The 23,696-nt window shown below is 39.9% G+C and overlaps 2 protein-coding genes across 4 annotated transcripts in view; one reads left to right on the top strand and one right to left on the bottom strand.

Annotated features, from left to right (window-relative positions):
- nr3c2 (nuclear receptor subfamily 3, group C, member 2) overlaps window positions 1-11,749 on the top strand; it is a 71,113-nt gene extending 59,364 nt beyond the window's left edge. Inside the window, exons 8-9 of the mRNA XM_034130130.1 lie at window positions 4,638-4,795; window positions 6,462-11,749. Coding sequence (XP_033986021.1) covers window positions 4,638-4,795; window positions 6,462-6,617 — 314 coding nt within the window. The 3' untranslated portion in view covers window positions 6,618-11,749. The remainder of the gene's footprint in view (window positions 1-4,637; window positions 4,796-6,461) is intronic.
- Window positions 11,750-14,925: 3,176 nt separating this feature from the next.
- arhgap10 (Rho GTPase activating protein 10) overlaps window positions 14,926-23,696 on the bottom strand; it is a 48,906-nt gene continuing 40,135 nt past the window's right edge. For 2 of the 3 annotated variants that reach the window (XM_034129551.1, XM_034129550.1), the window contains exons 21-23: window positions 20,110-20,196; window positions 18,553-18,644; window positions 14,926-16,293 (exon numbers count right to left, since the gene is read on the bottom strand). In XM_034129551.1, the coding sequence (XP_033985442.1) occupies window positions 16,205-16,293; window positions 18,553-18,644; window positions 20,110-20,196 (268 nt within the window). In that variant the 3' untranslated portion in view covers window positions 14,926-16,204. The remainder of the gene's footprint in view (window positions 16,294-18,552; window positions 18,645-20,109; window positions 20,197-23,696) is intronic. The other variant, XM_034129552.1, reaches the window with a different exon arrangement.

A 23,696-nucleotide genomic window follows, 5' to 3' on the forward strand; every position in this document is an offset into this window, starting at 1 on the left:
GCGGCAGAAATGTTTATGGAGGAGTTGTCAGAACTTGTCAGCTGAGCAAGTAGTACGGAGTCATTGAGTGTGTGTGTGCCTTTAGGCTGGTTTGAAAAAATGTAGTGGTACATAGAGAGGGAGAGAGAGAGAAAGAAGAGCGAGGGAAAGAGGGATACAGAGAGAAGAGAGAAGGGCTGTTGTTCCTCTCTGACCTTGGCTAAGGTTTCATTGAGCCTGCGGTGTCTCATGACCCTGTTTGGATTTAGTACAGGGGCAGAGGCCTGCCAGTTACACTCCTCACCTCTACACAGACGTGGATATTACCGGAAATTATCCCGTTCTTTTGTTCTCTTTCCAAACCACCACAATTAAAACAGGGCAAGTGTCCAGTATACTTACCAAGATGTGACTGTATTACATTTGATTACGCAAAAGCCTGATCATCGTCACAATACTGGTTATCAGGTTCATTCAAACCAGTCATAACTCTTCTAACGTGACATTTAAGATAACATTTCCTGTTAGACAACATCATAAAAAAACACCAAGTTTTTACTGAGGTCCTGATCGTTGGTAGTTGTAGATTTCTCTGATGAAAAGTATCAGGTATTAAATCTGAGCCGCATGCCAGCCTGTCAGTTTGGTATGTAACCCGGAGCAGGAAGCTGCATGTCCTTTAGCAACAAACGTGCTAATGGCATCTCCTAGCAGCCTGAGTTTGCCTCTTTATGTTAAGTGCATTAAAAAGAGCTTTCCTTCCTTTTTAGTATACATAATAATGCAGCTTCACGAAATATTGCTGAGTTGAAGAGGCTCTACACCTGCAGTGAACATCCATTTGATGTGTTGTAAATGCCCCATTTTTAAGTTGCTCAAGGTAACGCCCCTGAATGGCGGGTCAGTTTTCATTCAGGGCATGTGGGGGTCAGTCAGAAGTAAACAAGAGGTTAAAATTAGGCCCTGGGTTTTAGCACATTCTCATCATGTCAGCCATGAAATAAAGCACATAAATGTCAGCCTTTGCACCAGGTTCCATCTGTTTTCCTTAGCCTTGCGTAAGTTATTTGTATTGGCGATTGCGCATCTAAGTAGGGTGGTGAGAACTACATAGAGAAAGAAAGAGAAGACGTGATGAAGCCAGACAAACACACACTCAGATTTATTGACCTACGATGATCTGTTCGCAAAAAGATGCAATAATAACTGACAAGAAGCAGGCTTTTGATTGTGGCTATTCATTCTGCCGGACTTAAAACAGGACCTGTCAGTTGTTGCTTTTTGCTAGTTTTGCTACTGAAACATACTGAAGGAAGGAAGCGCATGATTTAGCTTTTAAAGGGAGGTTATTTTAAACCGTTGGGGCTCCGAATTTCGCATTCTGCTGTAAAAGATATTTTTGTAAGGTTTCAAAAACACTATAAAAGATTTATGAGACATGCATTGCGACATGTTAAGCCATGCTGTGAACACAGAGGGTTTGATCTGTCACATTATAACTCACAGGTGTAAATAATAAAATGAATAATTGCGGAATCTCTTTTATAAACACTGTAGTAAGAGTGGAAGATAAAATATTCTGTCAAGCAAAGTTATATTAGGCTAACGGCCCGTCCACACGGCAGCGTGCGTTGCTTCAACGGAGACGCTTCCCATTCACTTTGAATGGGGTGACGTCAGGCTTTGCCGAACTGCATTGTGGTTCCGTCGCGTCGCTTTGCCTCCGTTGCTCGCTTCGAAGGTTGAGAAAAGTTCAACTTTTCAAGCTTCGACGGAAGCGTCAGCCAATCAAATCATATGCCAGTACAAGCGCTAGCCAATCAAACGGCCTGCTTGTGTCTCCGGGGCGGGAGATTAATGTGATTGGTTGTTGGTCGCGAGCCAGACACGCCCACCGGCAAGCTTCAAGGCACGCTGCCGTGTGGACGTACCGTAAGTCTTAGGTAAGTTTATTGAGAAGCTGTTCATGGGTATATAACCAGAACTTAATATGGCTACTATAGGCAATAATATACCATACAAATCAAAGGTACATTGAAGCATTCACATTTTTGTGCATGTAAACAGTCTGCAAAGGCTGAAATCCCAAAGTTCCCTCAAGAGGGAGTTTTTTCGCCCACACCCCCCCTCTGTCTTGAAACGCCTCCATTGGACTCCTTTGTTTACTTGCGTAACAGAGTGACATCGATATGTAACACACACACTTCTAATGGCTAGCACTTCAACACATTGTACGTCATAGGCTAAGGGGTGGGACATCTCTAAGCGGTTGACCAATCACAGAGCTGGTCAGCTAACCAATCAGAGCAGACTGGGCTCTGGTTTCAGACAGAGGGTGAAAAGAGGTGCTGCAGCACAGGCAGTATGAGAAAAATAGAGACCTTTTTGAACATTAGAGCATGTAAGAATGTCACAGTAGAGGAACAAAATGTAAATATGTACCTGAACATGAGCAAAATATGTCCCCTTTAACAAAGTCACATTGGGTTAACATTGGGTATGCTGTGTATGTGGAAATGTCAGTGTAGGCTGAAGGACGACTGAAGGCGTTCCCTCAGACTGATCTGAGGTGTGCTTTATGAGGGAGGCGAGGTGTTTCTTAATCTGTTAGCCAGCAGCTGAATATCATTTAGGAGCTTTGGCAGACTTCCATATCTGTGACTTTGTTCTCCTGCACAGGGTGAGAGAGAAAGATATTGGAGACATTACGATGCATCATTGTGTAGTTACTGTATGTCGTTCTTCATATTCGTCTCAATCTTTCCTTCGTCACGTCCTTTTTTTATTTTAAGTGCTTTGATGCCAGCATCCAAATCATTATGATGTATAGTTTGCGGTAATTTGAACAAACTGCTTGATGAATGAGGTCGGGTTGACACAATGATTAGGCTCTTCAACACACCTTAGCATTGTTGCTCTCTTTTTTTTCTGCTGTCACTGTTGCCTTTTAATCAATGCCTTCCAGTATATCAGTTGTCTTCCTGAATCAGAGCTACACACGAAAACGAATTACCTCTTGTAATGGTGAAAGTGGTTGTAATGAATTCGCTAAATAGGCTTAAACTGTCAACACAGGAAAAATGTCCAAAAAAAGGCTTCTGTGTGGGAGTCGGAGCGTAATTCACTGAGCACCTCTAATTACCCTCTGCACAGTTCCACACTTCCACGTTAAAGGGACATACCGGTGGTCACGCATGGCTTAGCCCATTAACTGCAAATGGTGTTTAATGTGCATTTGCCAACTGCTCTTGTACCATGCATTTTTGGACTGTCCCCCTACACTGCAGACAACCTTGTACTCGTTTCGGTACCACTTTACAATAAGACTACCCTTATAAAGGATTCATAAAGGGTTTATAATTAGGTTATGAATTAGGTTGTAAACACTTTATTAATCATTAAGAACCATTTATAAACCAGTTCTAACATAGTTTTCATACATCAACACAGGCTCACTATTTGGCAAGATGGCTAAGCCTTATATTGGCTACCTAGCTTACTTCGTCTTCTTCATCAGCCAGCATCCTTGGTATCTGTTGTTCACTGAGTTGATTCCCCCCCTTCCATCTTGTTTCTTGGCATCTCTTATGACCATTTATTTACGAGTTACTAACATTTATAACTGCCAAAAGAGAGCCTTATTGTAAAGTGTAAAACACATTCCCATTTATTAATGAGTTACTACCATTTCTAATAAGGCTTAGCAGTACAGATAAATGTGGGCTCACTATTTGGCAAGCAACCGGTCACAGTTGCCCTGTTTATCTCATGTCTTATAAAAGCTTATTAATGATTTATAAAGTGTTCGAAACCTAATTAATAAATGAATTACAAACTATTCGTAAACCATTTATAAGGGTAGTCTTATTGTAAAGTGGTACCCTCGTTTCAGTATGGTAGGAAAATATAAGTTAGTGAGACTTGGAATTTGCTTCAGAAACTACTTTACCCCCGTCCCCCTTTTTTTCCCACACCTCTGTATTTTAAAAAACATATATTATTGTATAAACCAGGTAGTCTAATTTCTGCCTTTTCTTTCGAGATGAATCTAAGATTACAGAAAAAGTAAACTCACTGGAATTGAATCTATAGTTTTTTCCTCCAGGTTTGATATCCTGATATATGAGTTTAATTGATTTCAGCACAAAGTCAGATATCTCAAAAGGAATACAGTCCTTCCTTTTAAAGGTAGTAACCAACAGCGATATTCACATTTAATCATGAAACAACAGCCAACTAGGAGTAGACAATATAGATCAAATGCTTTATCACATTGTACCAAATAGAGACATTTTGAAAGTGATATTTATGGGGTGGGAATGTCCCCTTTAGACGTATCCAATGAAGGAAATAGCAGACAAATCAAAGTACCACATCCTATCGACACATATTAATACAAAAATACTTTGCCAAGAAGTAATATGAGGTATGCAAAACGGACAATTATTTAATATAGCATTGATTAAAGTGCTGTTTTTTATGCTGTATGTAAATTAACCTACCAGTTTTAAACATCTCTCATCCTGTAAATCTTCTTAGTATCCATAAAAGTTTCATATCAAATGTTTTTGCCAAAATTGCTCCATCACACTTCAACCTTAATTGTTGTCCACTTTGTAAATCCGGTTAATGACAGAAGGATTTGTTTTGTCCGCCAGTTCCCAAAGAGGGTCTGAAGAACCAGGCAGCGTTCGAGGAGATGAGGGTTAATTACATTAAGGAGCTCCGGAGATCAGTAGGAAAAGCAACCAACAACTCTGGCCAAACCTGGCAGCGCTTCTTCCAGCTCACCAAGCTCCTGGATGCCATGCATGATGTAAGTACCCCTGCCCTGTCTGCCCTGTCTGCCCTGTCTGCCAATGGCCTACAGACCAGGCTTCCCTTGGCAGCCCCTCTGTACGACATGCCTTCACACACACACAGCGAGCGTGGTGTCCAGTGGCACTTGGGGACATGTCATGAGTGAAACGGCAGCATAGTGGATTAGGGTAAAGATGGAATAAGGATTATTGCATCCCAATCTCTCCCTGAGGGGGGGATGGTTATTTTGGAAGAGGCGTTAACCAGCCTGTATTGGAGAATGGAACCGAACGGGATCAATGCCAGCTCGCAGTTTATTGGAGCAGAGCAGAGAGTGGTCAGTGTAGCAAATGTGCTAAATCACTGGTCTTTTTTTATGCATGGGTCAAACATTATGTGACATAACGACCGTGTAGGAAAAGCCCCAGAGAACAGAGAGTGTTTTCAAGCGAGAGGTCACAGAGATAAATGGCCAGAATTCAATGACCCACATGACTGAGTGAATGGGGTTACTGACGAACAGATGACCCTTCTTTAAAGAAAGGTTGACTAGAAAAAAAAATCTGGTGCCCCCATGTGGTGAGCTGGAAAGACATGTAAAGAATGTAAACACACCTATGCAAATCGAAGTAGTGTACCTATATTAGGGATGGGAATTTGAAAGCAAATGTATATTCGAATATTCCACCCCCAAAAAAAACGGTTAACCGATTAACCAAAATGTACATATCCTATAAAAAAAATAAAAAAAAGTGGGAACATTTTTAAAAATAAATACAAATTAAAATTAATTTTGAAAAATAAATAAATACATGTTCAAATAAGTATAGAAACCAAGTCGAATTTGTCAAATGTATTGAACTGGTGATCACAGTTTGAACAGTTGACAGCTATAGGCCTACAGCTTTCATGCTTAAAACATAACTTGGTTTTTAAATGAAAGAGGGATCATACACGAACAACATAACGGGTTAGGGTAACGTAACCCTATTACAACAGAGATCAACAACCTATAACAGGGCCTATGCACAGAATGCAGCTATTCAATACTCATTCTTGTTTAAGAATATGAGCATGTCTACTCAGGGGAGAGGCGGGTGCGGAGACGATTCACAATCAGGCCAGCTGTAGAGAAGACCCTCTCAGCTGGAATTTGGGCATAAGATGAGGTTTGAGTCAGAGTGATCTGCGAGTAGGGAGGAGCAGCAGCCATATCATTAGCTAGAACTAGCTAGATCTGATGGATTTGGACATAAACGCGAGTGAAGTATAACCGGACGCGAGAGAGAGAGATCAGCACTTGCAGCTCTGCCCGCTGTGAGGGACCGGTGGGCGCAGCAAAACACACCTTTAAACCTAACACATTTAGCTATGGCACTGTCGTATACATTGAATTATTCCATTTGATAATATGTAATCAACTTAGGCACCCCTCCCAAAAAAATAAAAATAATAATAATTACAATAAAAATATTCATAACTCATATTCTCATATTCTCACCTATTCTATACCTGAATAATTTCGAATATTCGATTAATCGTTCCCATCCCTAACCTATATTATCACATATTTAGAAAAAAGCTTATATATATTATTCTAAATTGTCAGATGTGAAACCAGCAGTAAAAAGCTTCTAATGTGTGCATGTGTTTCTCATCGATTGTGTCTCTGTTTTGTCCAGCTTGTGGGGAACCTGTTGGATTTCTGTTTCTACACCTTTCGTGAGTCCCAGGCCCTGAAAGTGGAGTTCCCCGAAATGTTGGTGGAGATCATCAGCGACCAGATACTCAAGGTGGAGTCGGGCCTTACTCACACAATCTACTTCCACAAGAAGTGACTCTCTTTGCAGAAGAGACAGAAATGTCATTAAGAAACTGGAAGGAAAAAGAGGAAGAAGTTCAAGAAGAGGAAAATGTGCGAGGAAAGGCCAGACCAGTCGGCCCGCACCTGGACGGCAAGTTTGTCCGCGTCCGCGTCTTTGGAGGGGGAAGTTAAGTGACGTGGTGACAGAAGTAAAACAAGGGTAGAACTGATTTGACCCTTGCAGGCACTACGAGCAGGTATGAGCTGTGAATAGTTCGTGGAGCCGAGCGCGGCATGCAGAGAAGGACTTCAGAAAAATGTGAAAAAGCATCCCGAAGTACCCGCCCCCCCCCCCCGTGTCCCCCTGCCCCAAAGACGATAACAGTATTTTCTATGGAGATAAAGCCATACATTTCTTAGGCTGCGCTAGATGCATTCACTGCGCACACAAACACACACAGACACACACACACACACACATTGATACACATGCTGTCCACATGCCTTCTCACAAGCGCACAGATGCACTCCACATGCACTAAAATCAAATTCCCTTACAAATCTAGAGAGAGAGTTTTTGCTAATATTAAATGTGGCTTATGCAGTCTTTCACAAATAATAGCACTACAAAAAAAGAAGATATGCCAATACTTAGATTTCGCTTTGCAGTGTAGTAGCGTACTGCAAGACTACAGGGCAATTGACTTTGTGAGGAGGAGGTAAATGTAGTAGGAGAGGCGAAAGGTCTATTTGAGTATAATCCAAGGGCTATACAAGCATCACCATAAGCTGAATAATTACATTAAATCTATCAAATCCAAGTTTGAATCTCAATTGGTGTCATAACAGCCATCATTAACATTCACATACTGAGTTTTTTTAATTCAAATATGTAGTAAAACAATCAAAACTAATATGCAAAAGTCCAAAGCTAAAGCTGTTTGAAATAAAAAAATGTCTCTCTTGTGTAAAGAAAGATTGCACTTGAAGCTCCCATGTCATCAAGTCACTATTTTAGGCATTGTGGTGTAGAATTAAGAGAATATTGACGAACGATTTTACCTTTTGCAAAAGTGGACAGATGTGCTGCAGGAGGGGAAGAAATCTGGCATTTACGGACACGATTTGAGTAGAGTCCGTAGGTAATGGATTTGACTGAGGTGCATCCATAGTAATTGTGTTTTGTGTTATCTCCAGAGCAGCTGCCCAAATGTCTGTTTTTACTCACAATGAAGCAAAACCAGCCCTTTGTGAACCAACACTTATCTACTCTTCCCAGAAATAATAAAAAGCATTTTATAAAAGTGTGTTGCGAGGGTTTAGTTTTTGACAAGCCAGTCATTTTACATTAAGGTGCTTCATTTCTACAAAGCCAGGCAAAAGCATAACATGTACAGTACCGCGCAGACTGTCCATACAATAGACTAAATGGACACGCAGTTTAAACACACATACTCTCTGTAAAGTTGATATAATCCCAAATGGAGCATTACTCTACAGTGCTTACAGCAAACGGCTAATGTATCAAAAACCAGGCAAATGTGTACAGGTATTAACAATCCTCTTCAGCGGTTGTACAGTTTTGAGGTACTTGTTGATGAATGCTTGATAAGGAACTGTTGGTATTATCACCTTTACTAATTAAGTTTATTTCCTTGCTCTTTATCTTTGGGCCAAGTACTACTATTTTAAGTATGGCAGGCCTAGTCATCTGGACCATTACCTTGTCTCACACCCCACTGCTTTCTGGGTGGTGGTACAACATTACTATGATGCTACTGAAAAGCGATGGCGCCGATGGGGAAGAAAAACAGTGGGGGCGTGTGATTATTTGTTTTTTTTTGTGCCCTGTGAGTGTGTATTTACATTTGTGTATGGAGTGAGAATGGTTTAAGTTTTGTGTGTGTGTGTGTGTGTGTGTGAGTGAGTGTGTGTGTGTGGTGTTTTTGTTTCTGGCAAGCATGTGCATAGTTGATCTGCTCTTTCAGTGTGGGTATTATGCATTTATGTTATAGGATTAGCCATATCCTATTTCCACATTTAGATTTGCACAAAGGCGATACAATGTGAAATGAGGCATCAGCGCAGCTAGCAGGAATTGTCTGTTTTGATAAGCAACTGTGATGATGCGGGGAAAGACTTTCTGCATGGTCACCCAGCCTAAAGTTAGACCACATGACATCATTAGCACAGCCGGTTGCTGGAGTGATGTATTTGTGGCTGTCGTCATGACGCCGCTGCGCTACACCACCAGCTCTCTGAGGCGGTAATTGAGTGAAGATTGGTGTACAAAGAGACGGAGGTAGTATGATCACAACTGTCATTAGGGACTGTACGGAAATTATTCGGAGTGTTCAATAAAAGGGGAGGGTTATGTATTGTTTTATTTCGTCTCAAGGGAGGGTTGTTTATGTTTGTTGCGAGAGCAGAGGGAGACTTCTTATCTCATCCTAGAATTATGCTTTCATTTATTCTGGGCTGAAAATAATGTGGTGCTCAAGTCTATCAGTTTCTCCTATCAGATGACGCATTTAGCGGCTTTTATATAACCAACTTTTAAGCAGCTCTTAAAAATTGGAGACCGGGTGTATATTTTACAAGTTTGTTATTCATATATGATTTTCATTTGTTCTCGGGAGAGTACCAAAACATTTTAGTAATGCTCCGTTCGGCCTGATTCTCTGTTCAGTCCCCTTCCAATAGCTTTCGTACAGTCCCTTGTCAGAAAGGCCCCATTTTACAATCTGTCTTTGTTGTGCATTTGTTTTGAAGTTGTGAAGGACCCTTAAGCTAATCTCTCACTGTTTCTTTATTTCGCCCCTTTTATGTCCTTTTTAAAGAATTAAAAATACTGTCTAAAGGTTCATAGGATGAATGGGGAAAGTATTTTTGAGAGAATTATATTTTGCTGGAAAACAATATTTAAGTACTTTGTCTAAAAATGATATCCTTTTTGTAAAATGAAATGTTAATGCATGCTTTTTGATGAGATGTTTACATTGTATTTAAAAAAGGGAAACTTGTGCCTTTTTATCTCACCTGATTTACAATTTTACAGTATATATTGTAAATAATACAGCAAGTCCTTATGTTGAGTATAGTATAAAACATTTCTACTTTAACCATCTTGTTGGAATATTGGAAAAATGTGTGTTTCCCACTCGCCATGTTCTGTGTCGGATCACAGAGAAGATTTTACAGTGAGGGTTGGCGCCAGAAAGGGCCAAATAGAGAAATGAATGTATCATACATTGTGAGAGACTTATGGAACTTACTACCTGAATGTTAGAGAGAGTACATTTATTATCTTCTTATTCAGTAAAGTTATTTGATTTTGCATCTTTTTTTTTTTTACTTTTTGCATCATTGTTCAAGTGACTCAAACAAAAAATAATAATAATCAAAAAGTATTTCTTTTTTTTGTAACAAGATGTGCCAAGTGATGGATCCTTGAGTTGTTGCTGTTGAAATTATTTCCTAACCCGTGGTGGTATTGTTGATGAGCACCACAATAAAATCAAGAAATCACAAACTATTCAAACTGGAAAATGTGAAAGAGAGTTCTTTACTTTTCAGTTTAAAATAAAAGCAAAACTTAATGCACACATGAAATGAAATAAAGTAATCAATGTAGAAACTGTAGACCAAGTTTATCCAGTTTAAAAATGACAGTTTTTGACCAGTTTATAAACTGGACCTTTTGCACTAACCGCCAAAAATAATTTTCAATCATAAAATAAAACCAAAAGAAAGTTAACGTGAAAAAACGTCAAATCTTTACACATTAGATTCCTGATTATACAACAATATCACCAATAATATTCTCATCCCATGCACTTCAAATATATATGCTCAGAATTTTTGCTATTTTTCTTTCTTTTTTAAATAATAGTTTTACATTTTGGAAAATACATGTATTCCCTTTCTTGCTGAGTTAAATGAGAAAATTGCTGGCATTTTCATGTCTGTTCAGTAAATATGAAGCTACAGCCAGGACAATGTTTGCTTAGTTTAGCATAAAGACTGGAGGCAGCAGGAAACAGCTTGGCTGGCACTGTCTAACGGATACAAAATTAAAGTACACTTACCATTGTTTCTCTGACAAATCAGTAAGAGTTAAAAAAAAGTTAAGTTGTAGCTTTATGGGGGTTTTGGCCGGATTGTTAGGAAGCCGTTGCACTTGGCTAAGAAATAGTCCAAAATATCATCCCCCAGTAAAACAAAAACTTTAATCACATTTACTTCTTTGTTTTAAAGAGTTAAACAGACAGATAACATGTTAATTATTGAGCTTTAGAGCTGCTGGTTAGCAGATTTTGTTTCCTGTAGACAGAGTCAGGCTATACCCTTTTTCTAGTTTTATGCTAAGCTATACAGTAAAAAGGGCAGATTGGCATCCACACTGGGCCCGGCTCTGCTCGATGTTGCTAATGGAGGAATGATATGTTATGTCTCTGTAAATCAAAAAGCGTAGACCTGCTTTTGGAAAGTGTCCTGAGATAACTTCTTCTTGACTCGTGTAAGCTAAGCTAACGTCTCCTGGCTGTAGCTAAGCTAACGTCTCCTGGCTGTAGCTAAGCTAACGTCTCTTGGCTGTAGCTTTAGATTTATTATGAATCGATGTGGTATAAATCTCCTTATCTGTTCCTCTGCAACAAAGCAAATTGTCAAACTAAACCTATAAAGGAACAAAAACGATTGAACTATTTATTTACTGGCTATCAATGCACACCTACTGCAATGATATATGGTAATGAGCAACGTCATTTTCAAAGCTGTCTTCATCTAAATGGACTTCGCATGATGAATGAGTCAGGACGTGTTCAGCTGTCACACAGGTCTCCATCGCGTCACTGTGTGACATCTTTGCCATTTTCTGTTCATGGCGATGATCGGGGGAAGAGAGACTAAGCCATATCTCCACAGCCATGGCAGTGCATTTCTTATTAATATGAACATATATACAAATGCTTTTTTTCAATTCCAAAAATTACTTTTTACTCAGATGCTTTGTACAATATTTCTCTCAATAACTATCCATCAAACATACGGTAGACATCTTTCACCATAAACCAATAAAACCAGTTACAACTGTATATCTTGATGCAGATATTGCCATAATGTGTTTGCAAAACTATTGCAAGATTCTAATAAAACTGTAAAATTGATTATTTGATGTGATGTAATTTGTTGGTTGTATGTATTTGTGTTTGGTGAAAATTGTTCTGAGACAGAAGTTACGAAAAGGTGGCCTAAAAAATTGTTTGTTTGATCTGCGTGAATTTGAAACAGCTGCATTTAGTGTCTGGGGAAGGATAATGAGCCAAAAAAGCACAGTTAGCATAGAAAAATAGAGATGATGTGGAGCAGCAGTCACAGGGAGAGAAGATGAAGAGAACAAAGAGAAACGGAAAGAGAAGAGAGTAAAAATGACAGAGATAAAGCATGCGAGGATGAGGCTTTTACAGTAAAACGGTGCCTTTGGAGAAAAATCACCATTAACCTTGTTAAAGACTGATCTGAAAACACGCCTGCTTTGCCAGACTGTAGAGCAGACAGTATTACTTTTTTGCTCATTTTTTTCCTCTCTCGCTATCCGAATCCACAGCCTTCTCCAAATCTCCCCCAGATTTCCAATTGCTTTCAGTTGTAGTCGTGCCAGATAAACAGAATCTATTGGATCAGGCTGATTTCACGGCTGCGCCCGCGCACATGGCAGCTTCTGTAGCCCACTCTGAGCTAAAGGGGGATTTTTATTCCCTCCACACTCTCATTTATGTTTGAAATTCACTTTTCTCCAAATTCCCTCTCAGTTTTCACCCCCAATAATATATCAAATCTTACTGTGTTTATATTTCAGAGGCTGAGCACTCTAAGGGAACCAGATGAAGACGCAGGAATGTATTGAGTTAGAGCTTCTAGACGGGCACTTTTGGGAAATTCAGACACAATTGTGGCACTTAGTTGTGTCATTTGCTCATCGTTGGAGCTAAACTGCTGTAGGCTTGGATCTCAGCTGAGTCACGGCGTTGGACTACATTTTAAGGCTGAAGGACACTGCGTCATGGGAGGCAGAGGACAGCTGGCACACAGCCAGGACTCAGCCAGGAAATAAGAAATAAAACATCCATCTGGAGTTTTACTCAAACGCTCTTACATTACATTTGGTCTAAATCGATACGGTTTGGCCCAAGTATGCATGCAATCCCAGACTGACAGATGCTTATGCATAAGACCATTTACATGCACAAAAACTGCCCCATTAATACAAGACACAGGACGCGGACATTTAACAACATATTAAAATAACTGATGACAATATTATATATGACACTTTATTGCACATTATGTTTAAAGGGGACCTATCATGCAAAATGCACTTTGTGATGTCTTTTATACATGTGTCCCCGGTGCGTCAGAAAATAAAACCCTCTCTCTTTTCCTCCGTACCCAAATCTTTTAAAAACGGATGTACAACGAGCGGATACAGATTCCATCCGAACTGACGTCAAATCGGCAGCGGACCCACAGAAAGTTGCTATCAGAAACAATGCCTGACGTGTTTTGGACGTAATCTCGTCTTTGTTTACATTAGCAAGCCTCGCTAACACTCAGAGCTAACCTGTACTGTGTAGAGCACACGTGTTTAAAAAGCAGGAAATAAAAAAAGAACTCACCTTGTGATGAACCTGCAAGAGAAAAAGCATTTGAGCTCCATACTATTTCAGAAATAATCCTTGACGCGGTTTAAACAGGATGGCGTTTTATCACAGCAGAATTTAACTTTATCTCCGGTAGAATTCTGATCAGGCATTAGCTCCGCCTCCTCTTCTTTTCTTTTTTTCAAGCTAAGGACCCAAGATCCGCGTTTCTCTAACAGGGCTTCAAAAGAGGGGTTTGAGCAGTATGAGGGATGGCTACAATGGGTGATCTGTTTGGTATTTTGAAAAAATAACTTCACAGACATGTTTTGTATAGGTATGGCCCTAAAATATGTTTCAAATATATGATGATAGGTCCACTTTAATGTACAATTACATTGGTTTAAACTCTGTATTTTATGTTTATTCATATGTATTTATATTTTCTGTTCAGGACTTTGGGGGGGTTCGAGACAATGTTGTTGGCCATCCTCAATTTGTTTTGCTGGTAGCTAGATTCATAGTGTCTAAAAGGGTTTGTCTTCAATCATTGGGCAGATTTTCATTTGGTGGAGCAGTTTTGACTCACAGACACAGTTAACACAACCTCAAACTCAAGTGATATTTAGGCAGCTCACTGGCAGACCACCAAATTACCAATGATGTCCTTTGCTTAACTGAGGAGTAGGAAAGCAATAGGAGAAAGAAGGAAGCCAAGAATAAGATAGAAATAGTTAAAACCCTCCTGAGACACGGACAGGTGAGGCAGAGGAAGCAGAGCAACATGGCTGCTCTCTGACAGACAGTCCAAAGCAGAGTGAGAGGCAGGCGGGGCGGATGTCTCTATGATTCAGCAGTATTCTGGCAGAGGGAAGCTGATGATGAAGGGCCTGAGGGATGGATAGTGGGGGAATATTCTTGCCCATCTCATTAGCTCTGCCTCATTTCATTATGTAATCCTGGCGTCTGCAGTTGCTTCAGGGTGATGTGGTCACATGTTACACTGACATCACAACTCCAACCTTTACTATCTTCAACTCATGTGTTTATACTTCTAAACAGCGCAGCAACAGACCTACTGGAGGTCTAAGTGTGCTGATGGACGTAGTAATTATGTAACTGAGGCTAAAGCAGCAAGTCTGGAGGCTCTTTGTGTGTTAATTAGTTACAGTGATGTAGTCTAAGAATTAACATGAGGCTGAGATGTTAATGGGTCAGGACGGTGGATTAGTCTGAGTTTCTCTAGTCAAGGTAACAATCTAATTTTGATTCCTTTTTGGGAAGTTGTGTTAGAGTATAGGTAAGATTGACCAGCGCAGGTCAATATAAAGAGGCAGGATAACTTTGCACTGCATGGCTTACCGTGAAAGCACTGGCTGCAGTGAAAGGTATTCTTAGTTTTTTTAACTGTGGGACTTCTCAGAGACGAAATACATGAGTCATCACCAAATGAAAAATAGTGTTAGATTTCACATTGGCCATATTCCCCATATAAAAAGTTAACACTTATTATATCTCCTAGTTTAGAAACTTTTATGACCTTATTCTTGTCCACATACTTTATATTTTTAACTTTTGTTAGAAAACAAATCTAGTTCAATAATGTTGCTGAAACTTCTGTGAATGAAATCACTGCCTGAGATAAGATTGTTAAATTAAAATGTTGACAAAAATGCAGTTTCAAAATAAACATTCATCACATACAGTAAAGAACAAAAACAATCTTTATTTGTTTAACATTGATCAACAGGATACCCAAAGGTATAAAAATGAAAGAAGGCCTTTTACAAACGTCATAAATCAATGTTTTAAATTACTTGAACCAAAGCTCTCAGAAAAATTAAAGTGTCTTGTTTAACAGCTGAGGGATGAATTGTAATCAGACGTGTTCATGCTAAAACCAATCCATAAGAAAAACTGTCCATCACCTAACAGACACTTGTAAAACATACTTGGCAGTCATATGTATTTTTATACTTAGGCTATATACACTGAACGGATGTAAAATACTGCATTCTTTGGTCTAACTGATAATAAAATGTTGATTTTTATTATTGACATTGAAGATAAAATAGTTAAACCAAAATGTTAACTTTGTGGGAGTGTCTCATTTATCTGCTCAAAAGGAAACTGAGCAACGTTAAAATAAGCTTTAAAAATAAACTAAACAGATACAAAACACTTGGTTTCAATCATGACTGCCAACTTAAATGTACCTAGTGTTAAAACACGAGGCTTTTCAGTCATCAGTGTGTTTCTGTAAGGGAGTGCGCCAAGAACAAAACAGTAGAGTGTGTTTATAAATTCAAAAGTCATGCAATCAATGTGCCAATTAAATTAAATACAATTACTATAGCAATGTGCCTCATTTTGAACATCTTAAGAAGACAGAAAACACAACAATTTCAAAGTGAAAGCAGTAACACTCCAATAAATGCTCATACACACCGGGACATACATTTACACTGGGTGTTCTGACGGTAAGGCACGGCAGGAACAGTATCTCTAATCTCTTAAAAGCTGAAAACAAACTTTGCATCATTGTCGAGAGTTTCTAAAGCTGCAAAAAATGCCTTTACAAAAACAGGTTACAGTGAGTGCCGACATTCTTCCTTACAGTTTCTGGATCGTTCTTTGACTTGGGAGCTCATGGATACCATGTATAACTCGGGTCGAGTGCGAGGCCTCTTTCTCGGCTGCTACAAAGCGACCTGGATTTTGAGAGGCTCCAGCATCTTTGTATAAGGCAGGATATTGTAAGTGCAATGCTGAAATCCATGCGGATACTCGACCAAAGTAAATTCAAACAGAGAAACTATGAAGAATGGTCCACCTGTAATAACATCACTTACTTGAGATAATTCAGGGAATTGGATAAAGAAGGCTCTATGGTGAATGTCAGAGTTGAAGCACCTGTATCTCAGCATATCTTTCCCGGTGGAGGTGATAATAATTTGTCCATAAATATTTGTGATTGCCGCTACATGAACTCCACGTAGTTTTCAGGGATGAGGCCCCTCTTTCCCTCCAGCTCGCCCTCCAGCCAGCCCGGCTCTCGCGACTTGAACACTGCGGGAGAGGACACAGCGTCACCAGGGGGGGGGGGGGCAACAGCAGAGGGGAGGGGAGGAGGGGGGGGGGACAGAGCAGAGGACACGGTGCCTCGGGTGAGTATACAGCGTGAGTCAGAGCAGAGAGAGCACAGGTATGAAGAGGATGCGGTGATTATGCGGTTACACTAAACTCCACTGAGACGTCTATTGTACATTTCAGCTTTGTTTAAAGATCCAATTTCATTCTAAAATTCAGTCTAACCTCAGATGCAAGACAAAGCTACTTAGTATGACGGTGTGTCGGAGAAAAGATAATTTCAGTGCCATGTTTCCTGAAAATGTCTCCAAAGTGAGTCAATTCAAAATCGTGAGAGCATTTGTAGTTAGTGAGAACTTCCAAGGAAAATCGAGACATAAACTAAATCAATACTTCTTGTAACATGTCTCAGTCAGCCTCACGACACAAAGACATGTGTTTATCGACAGGGCTTTTGTGTGTTTTCGGAACAGAATGAACAAGAAAATGTAAAAAAGCACAATTTTCATACAGGTGTAATGAAAAGAGTTGACCCGCCACCAAAATTCAAAACCAACCAAACACTTTGAACCTGCTTTTACTCCCAAATTGACTGACAGGTCTGTCTTCAAATGCAAGGGCTACAACAGGAAGAAAACTCATTCTGAATTATTAATGTTTTCCGCCGTTGTTAAAGGTGGTTTTATATCAGCTTGTCCCCATTAAAATGAGGAACAACAGAAAAACAAAGACCCCCTCCCCTATCTGAGTACAATAACAAACTGCGAGGGGATTATCTTGCTGCTATCTTTAGGATATTCTTTGCCAAATGTGTTTTTATTATTCATTAGTCAATACATAATAAACCAGATGCTAGATGTAAGAATAAACAGTGTATCAGTGTGCTTTTTCCAATAAGCACACAACTTAAAAGCTCAGCATTAACTCTCACCTGTTTTTCTTTGTGTACGGTGTGGTTGGTTTATACATGACTGGGTATAGTTATATGACACCATTAAACTGAACCAAGCCTAACCAACAGTCATTACAGTTTGTGCCTTAAAGAAAATAAATAAGTAGGGCAATGTTCTCCTTTCAGTTGAAGGGTGAGAAAACAACATATGTTGATTTTTTTTTCTGTAGACAAACTATATGTACAGTGGCTGGCTCAAGTATTCAGACCTCCTGACCCTTTGCACATTTGTTATGCACATATATCTCAGGCAAAAACAACCCATAAGTACACACACATAATAAACTGAATAGACGGGCAAAATGTCAAGGGTCTTCAACATACTGCAGATGTAGAGCTAAGGAGCCTCATAATGTCGCATTAATGTCACATGTCTGTCACTTCCTGTGAAGCCTGCTGACGGCAGAGTATGAACAGAACTCTGTTTGGAGCTAACTCGAAGACGAGATACAAAACAAACATAAATCATTCAGCAATACTTTCACTAACCAAATCATCTCAGCTACAAAATAAGATAATGTCCTCTAGAATTTAAACTAATGAAAAACATGTTAAATGTGATTCTTTATTCATTTTGTGTTATTATTATTATTTTTCAGATAACATGTGTTCTTATTTATGATTTAGAAATCCACTTTCTAATAACACACATGTTGCAATCATAGGCCTTTATCCTGACCTGAACTCCTTCCACCAACATGAAGCATTGATGGGTTTAAAGTGCACGACTCACAACAGGAAATACTGTACGTACAGTAGATAATGATATGATTGATGGAGGGCTTTAGTCGTCTAATCCATATTTATTAATGGCTGCTGTCAGATTTTGACATCATAGTCATAACTTTATACTATTATAATTTTGATGGGAGATGCGCTACTTATATTTCAGGACAGCGGATGCTAAAAATGTCCAAAACGGATCTGATGGAACCTTTAAAGCAGAAAGAAAAGAAAAAAACACCAGGACTGCATTGCATTTTGGGACCTTATCAATCACCACATTTCCGAGTAAAGCATACACCATATCCATATTGACTGTGTCTCCAAAAAATTGGAACTACAAAATCCTCATTTCCTCTGCGAGTGATTAAAGCCCAGTGGAGCCTCTTCCAGACACACTGAAGAGCAAATCTGTGTCTCCTGCCCCCCCCCCCTGCTCTCCCTCTCCTCGTCTCATCTCTCTGTTCGATTGAAGATCAGATTGTGGTGTTCGGTTTTTCCTCCAAATCCAATATGCCGGGCCTGGTTCTGAGTGAGCGACTGGTGTAGGCGATAACACTTACCGGCGTTGAATATTGCGCCGACCTGGAAGGAGAGCTCAGAGTCGTGCTCAGCCTCACATGGGAACACTGCCTTGGCTTTCCTGCTGGTGACACTGAAAAATGAAGGCAATCAGTGAGCTGGCGGAGCTTTGGGGAGGATTACCGCACGGTTCAATCTGGGCCCGGGGCCTGCTTCTCCTTCACTCACTAGCCTGAAACAGCAGAAACGGGCCAGGCTGGAATATAAGCAAAAAACTCAAAGAGAGGAGCCGGCCGCTACACACTCTTGTCTTGCCCTATCTCCAGTCTAGACAGAGCAGTGAGTGAGTCAAAACAGACCCACGCACACCTGTTTGCGTGCACACACACACACACTCACTCACACACTGAGCTCAGCGCTGTCTGTAACAGGTTTTGGAGAGCCAGAAAGGCAGCCACACATCAGGTCCGCACAGCAGACAACCATCTATGGTGAGATAATTAAAAAGTGGCGGGGGGATTCTAAAGAAGCTTTGCACACACGCAGAGGTAGAATAGAAATCTCTCTCCACGCTGCTTCAGCTTTTTAACTCACATTTGTGGGCTCAGAAGCTGCATTTTAAATCAGTTTGATGTAAAAGAGCGCCGTCAAAAGAGGCCATATTCACCGCTCTCTGAAAACGTTAGTAAAAAGGCGTATTTATGCAATTGCGCTCCAGAAAACATAAAGAAAAAAAACATTGCCACAAAAAGGTTGTTTTGCCCACCACCGCAAACTGTTATCTCGAATGCCAGAAACATTACCATGTCAAAATTGTGCCTTCAATTCACGATGCCCTGATAAATATTTCATATTCTCTCTCTGCCGAGCAGCGACAATGTAGGATGAGAGAGTAAAAAGAAGATATTCAAATTGAAAAAAAAGTTTGTGGTCACAAAGTTGTCAATACAACAATGTTCAGCCGAGTTCTTGAATTGAGAATTGGAAGAATGCTCTCTGGCGGAAACACATTTGGAAGAAATGAGGATTTGTATTTCTATAAGGAAATAACATTAATGGATTGGCCAAAGAAAGACCGAGCTGTTTACAATTGTACTCGATAACGTTTAAACATGAATTCATCATTAGGTCTGAAGGAAGCGGAGCAATAGATCAGTGTAATGGGCGGACAGTGTGCACAGTCCCATCCGGTTAAATACCTCTGTGTGTATCTGGGGTTTGACTGAAAGGAGAACAGGCTGCTGCTGCTGCCCCAGCTAGAGCCAATACTTCATACATTAAGATTCCTCAAAGCAAGCCAAATGTACAGCTAGTAAATACATGAAAAAGTCAGGGAAAATATTGATGTGCAAATCTTCGAGTAGATGTTAGACGAGCGAGGAAGAAGGTTATTCTGTTGAGTGAACATGCAAGATAAGGAGAGGAAACGAGTAATGGAGCAAGTGAGTGAAAACTTAGAGAGTGAAAGAATCCCAGAGTGTGACATTTAGCCAGAGTGTGGAAATGACTAAACGAAAGAGATAAAGACTGAAAAGAAGTCAACTGCAATGATTAAATACAGTTGGGAGGAAAAAGGTAAATATAAAGAGGGGTCTTACCTCTCTTCTGGCTTTGCTTTCTCAGCTGTGGTGGAGGCAGGTTGGCTCTCTGGGGCTGCGGACAGCGAAGATCCTGCTATGGGTTCCCTGAAGAGAAAACACACACCTTTTAAACACACTACGGTGATGTCTGAAAAGAGACTGTGGCGTAGGGGACTGTCTATTGAATACGGACAAAAGGCTGTATAACTTATTCCATTAGTTCAACTGTTCCATTCATTACCTTCTTCATTGATAATACACCACTGTACACATTTCTGAAGATACACATTTGAACACATTTATTGTTTTTATATGTTAAATCCGCACGTCTGCTTTTACCTTTTATGATTAAATAATATGATTGAAGTTCTACTGTGCAAAAATCTATTTTATGTGCAAATCATACATTTGTATAATAACTCAACACCTTAATTGATTTGTATTGTATTACTAACGTGTGCCGGTCTTCATATTCTTGTCTCCATATTTAATACGTGTGCTTACGTGTGCTTACTCTTATTATAGTTTGCCTTTCTTTACCTGCTACAGTATGTCACTTTAATGTACCGATGTATGTCCCTGCTGCGGGACTAATAAAGGATTTCTTATTCTCACTCTGATACATATCTATTTATCTTATTTGATTATAAAATGGAGCAACTGATACAAACCCTCATTTCACCCAAGGATAAATAAAGTATTCTGATTCTAAGAATATCCACATATGTATATATTATTACAGCAACCATTATTTATTCTACTGTATATAGTATTTATTTTAAATTCAGTTTTATGTTACATATGTATACTTCCTTATTCTTCCATTTCACTTGTATGTCTCTTGCCCTATTTTATTTCTTTATTCCTTTGCATATCCCAAGTATAGTATGATGCACTGTTGGAGCATGGGACCTAAGATATTAATTTATTGAGCTATTGTGCATATGACAATAAACCTTAGATCTCTCACTTGGGAAGACAGTGAGAATGTGGCCTCATGTTAAAAAGAAAAAATTGAACGTGTTGACTTTTCAACAAAGTGAAGGTGAGAAATTCGCCAAGACAATCATAATGTGTTCTCATACATTGTTAAGTTATTCAATTGTGGTAGCAACTACGGTAAGGGGTGGCATCAAAGCAAAAGGTGAGCTACACTGAGGCACCTGTTATATGGGAACAAGGTGAAAATACATTTCTACACCCATGGAGTAGGGATAGGGTGCAGCTTCGTCACCATCAACCACCAACGTTTTCGCCATGCTGCCTTGAGATGTTATGTCACTTCTGTGTCATGAAGGGATAGGCAAAGTCAAATAAGTTCACAATCATAATTCAAGATAGAATAAATCATTGCACCCTTGGGTCAACACGTCTTTTGGGATCTATTTAGGTAAACAGAACAGATCACTTAAATATTCCCACACATTTCATTCCACTGTACAGCAGCTACAGGGGCTGTCGCACTGAATGCTTATTGCGTGCAGGCTGTACATGCATCACCATAACAAGGACAACAGGCTTCCATAAATCAAATAATCCATTTCCCTCTATCTGCTAGCCTCTTCAGGAGGACTGGCTCTTGACATTAACCTGGGAGGAAAACATGAAGAGAGTCTTTGATATGTTTCTCTGAAGGTCTGCCATTTAAACTCAAACAAAGACATGTATTTGACCGTCTGTACCATAGCTTTGAAATGTATTGTGCTCCACATCTTAAGCCAACTTCTAACATACAGTAGTTGTAGATTAACTTGTCCAACCGCAAACTCATCTAGAGTCCACAGGCCAGACAGATAACACATTCTCACTCACTCACTAAAATGTCTGGATTGAGCACGAATAGGGAGTGGATTCAGGATAAGAGATGCAAACAGTCATGAATTAATCATGTGTAGATTATTTTTGGAATATTATATTTACGGGCCAGTTTTTTGCTTTACTGTAAGTATTAAAGTAATTCAAACCTTTGTGCAACCACAACTAGGGTGACATCCACAATTCAAACATTCAAACATTCAACTGCTACTCAGTAGTATGTATCTAATACCTAATATATATATATCATTCCAATAACTTGTATATAGACTCATACTGCACTATTCCACATCATAACTTTATTTCATTTTTATAACTATTATTATTTTTGTATTGCTCATGCTCTTATTGTTATTATGTTATGTTATTATGTTGCATTGTTGGAGAAGCCTGTGACATAAGATTTTCAACTGCATAATTACTCTGTAGCTATGTCAGATTGACAATAAAGAACCTTGAACCTTGAACCTAAAGCCATTGATTCGAAAATTACACTTTTGATCACTTGAAATAGAGTACATTAAAAACTAGAATCGGAGAGCTCAGACCTCTGCCAAAGCCAATGGTGCATTCATGCGCTCATAGCGTTGTTGTTCTTCCGACTTCAGTGTGTTTATGAGCTTTTAGTCATAATGTGAAAACAACATGGACATTGAAAGTTTAAACTTTTAAAGCTTAATCTGTTACAGTTGTAGCTGTGCTTCTCTCTAGCTGCTGTCGGGGCCAATGAGTTAGAATTAGACCCCCTACAGGATGGAGGTAGGGGTCCTGATAAAGGCAGAGTGCAGCAGAGAGAGCAGGAGTCCAAGCCAGGCTTCCCTCTGTGTTCCATGCCTGCCCCAAGGCCAGTGTTAATACAGTACATAATGAGCAAATTGCTCCTAGCTGCCGCTCCCATAGAGACGTTAATAAAGGCAATTAGAGAGAGCAGCTGGGGAGGGGCCGGGAGTTGAGAGGATGTTGTGAAGAGTGGTTACGTTGGCATTGGTGGAAGAGAGAGAGCTGTGTGGGGGAACATGGTAGGGGATCTTATGTAGACATAGGTGAGCACATGGCACTGGGCTCACGCTTTCATTCCCCCCTCTTCAACGCTTCCTCCCGCAATTTCTTCCCCTGCCTCCCTCCCGGTGCGCCTGTCCATCCCCAGCGGTGGCCGTTCCGTTCGGGCCTGGCCTGACTGTGGCTGATTTATAGCTCTGCAGCAGTGTGGGGCCACTGTGGTGCTCAGCTGCTCCATATCAGCATGGGGGGAACGTGCGCTGCAGTGCAGCAAATCCACTCATTAACCTGGGCCCAGGCACAACTGTCTGCTGGGTCACAGCCAAGAGGAGGGAGAGCAGAGGAGCACCACACCTCACCCACCTGCAGGTGAACCCACACACAACAACCTCGACAACTGAATTCAGATAGAGAAGTCAGCATATCTTAAATGCTTATTCCTGCTGCAAGAGGATTATACAGATCTGCAATATCTTTAAAAATAACCAGATATCTAAATAATTAAAGATTAAACAGTTAGAAATCAGCGCATGCCACATGGCTGCCCTAGAAACTTGTTAAATGTACCAGAGGTAAATGGATTCATCCCAAAATTGCTTTCACAATTAGAGCTAAGCCAAACCGAGGGAAATCGTTTGCCATTTCTCTTCAGCAAAAATAGCATCAAGCTTTGAATTGCTCATCCCTTGTTTTCACCCATCACAAGACTAGCTAAGCTTCTTCTGAAAACATGTTTAAATACACTAAATGGGTTTGAACAATCATTTTAAGGAAAATCCCTATTGATCATA

Source organism: Trematomus bernacchii, unplaced genomic scaffold (genome assembly GCF_902827165.1).
Source record: "Trematomus bernacchii unplaced genomic scaffold, fTreBer1.1, whole genome shotgun sequence".
NCBI lineage: Eukaryota > Metazoa > Chordata > Actinopteri > Perciformes > Nototheniidae > Trematomus > Trematomus bernacchii.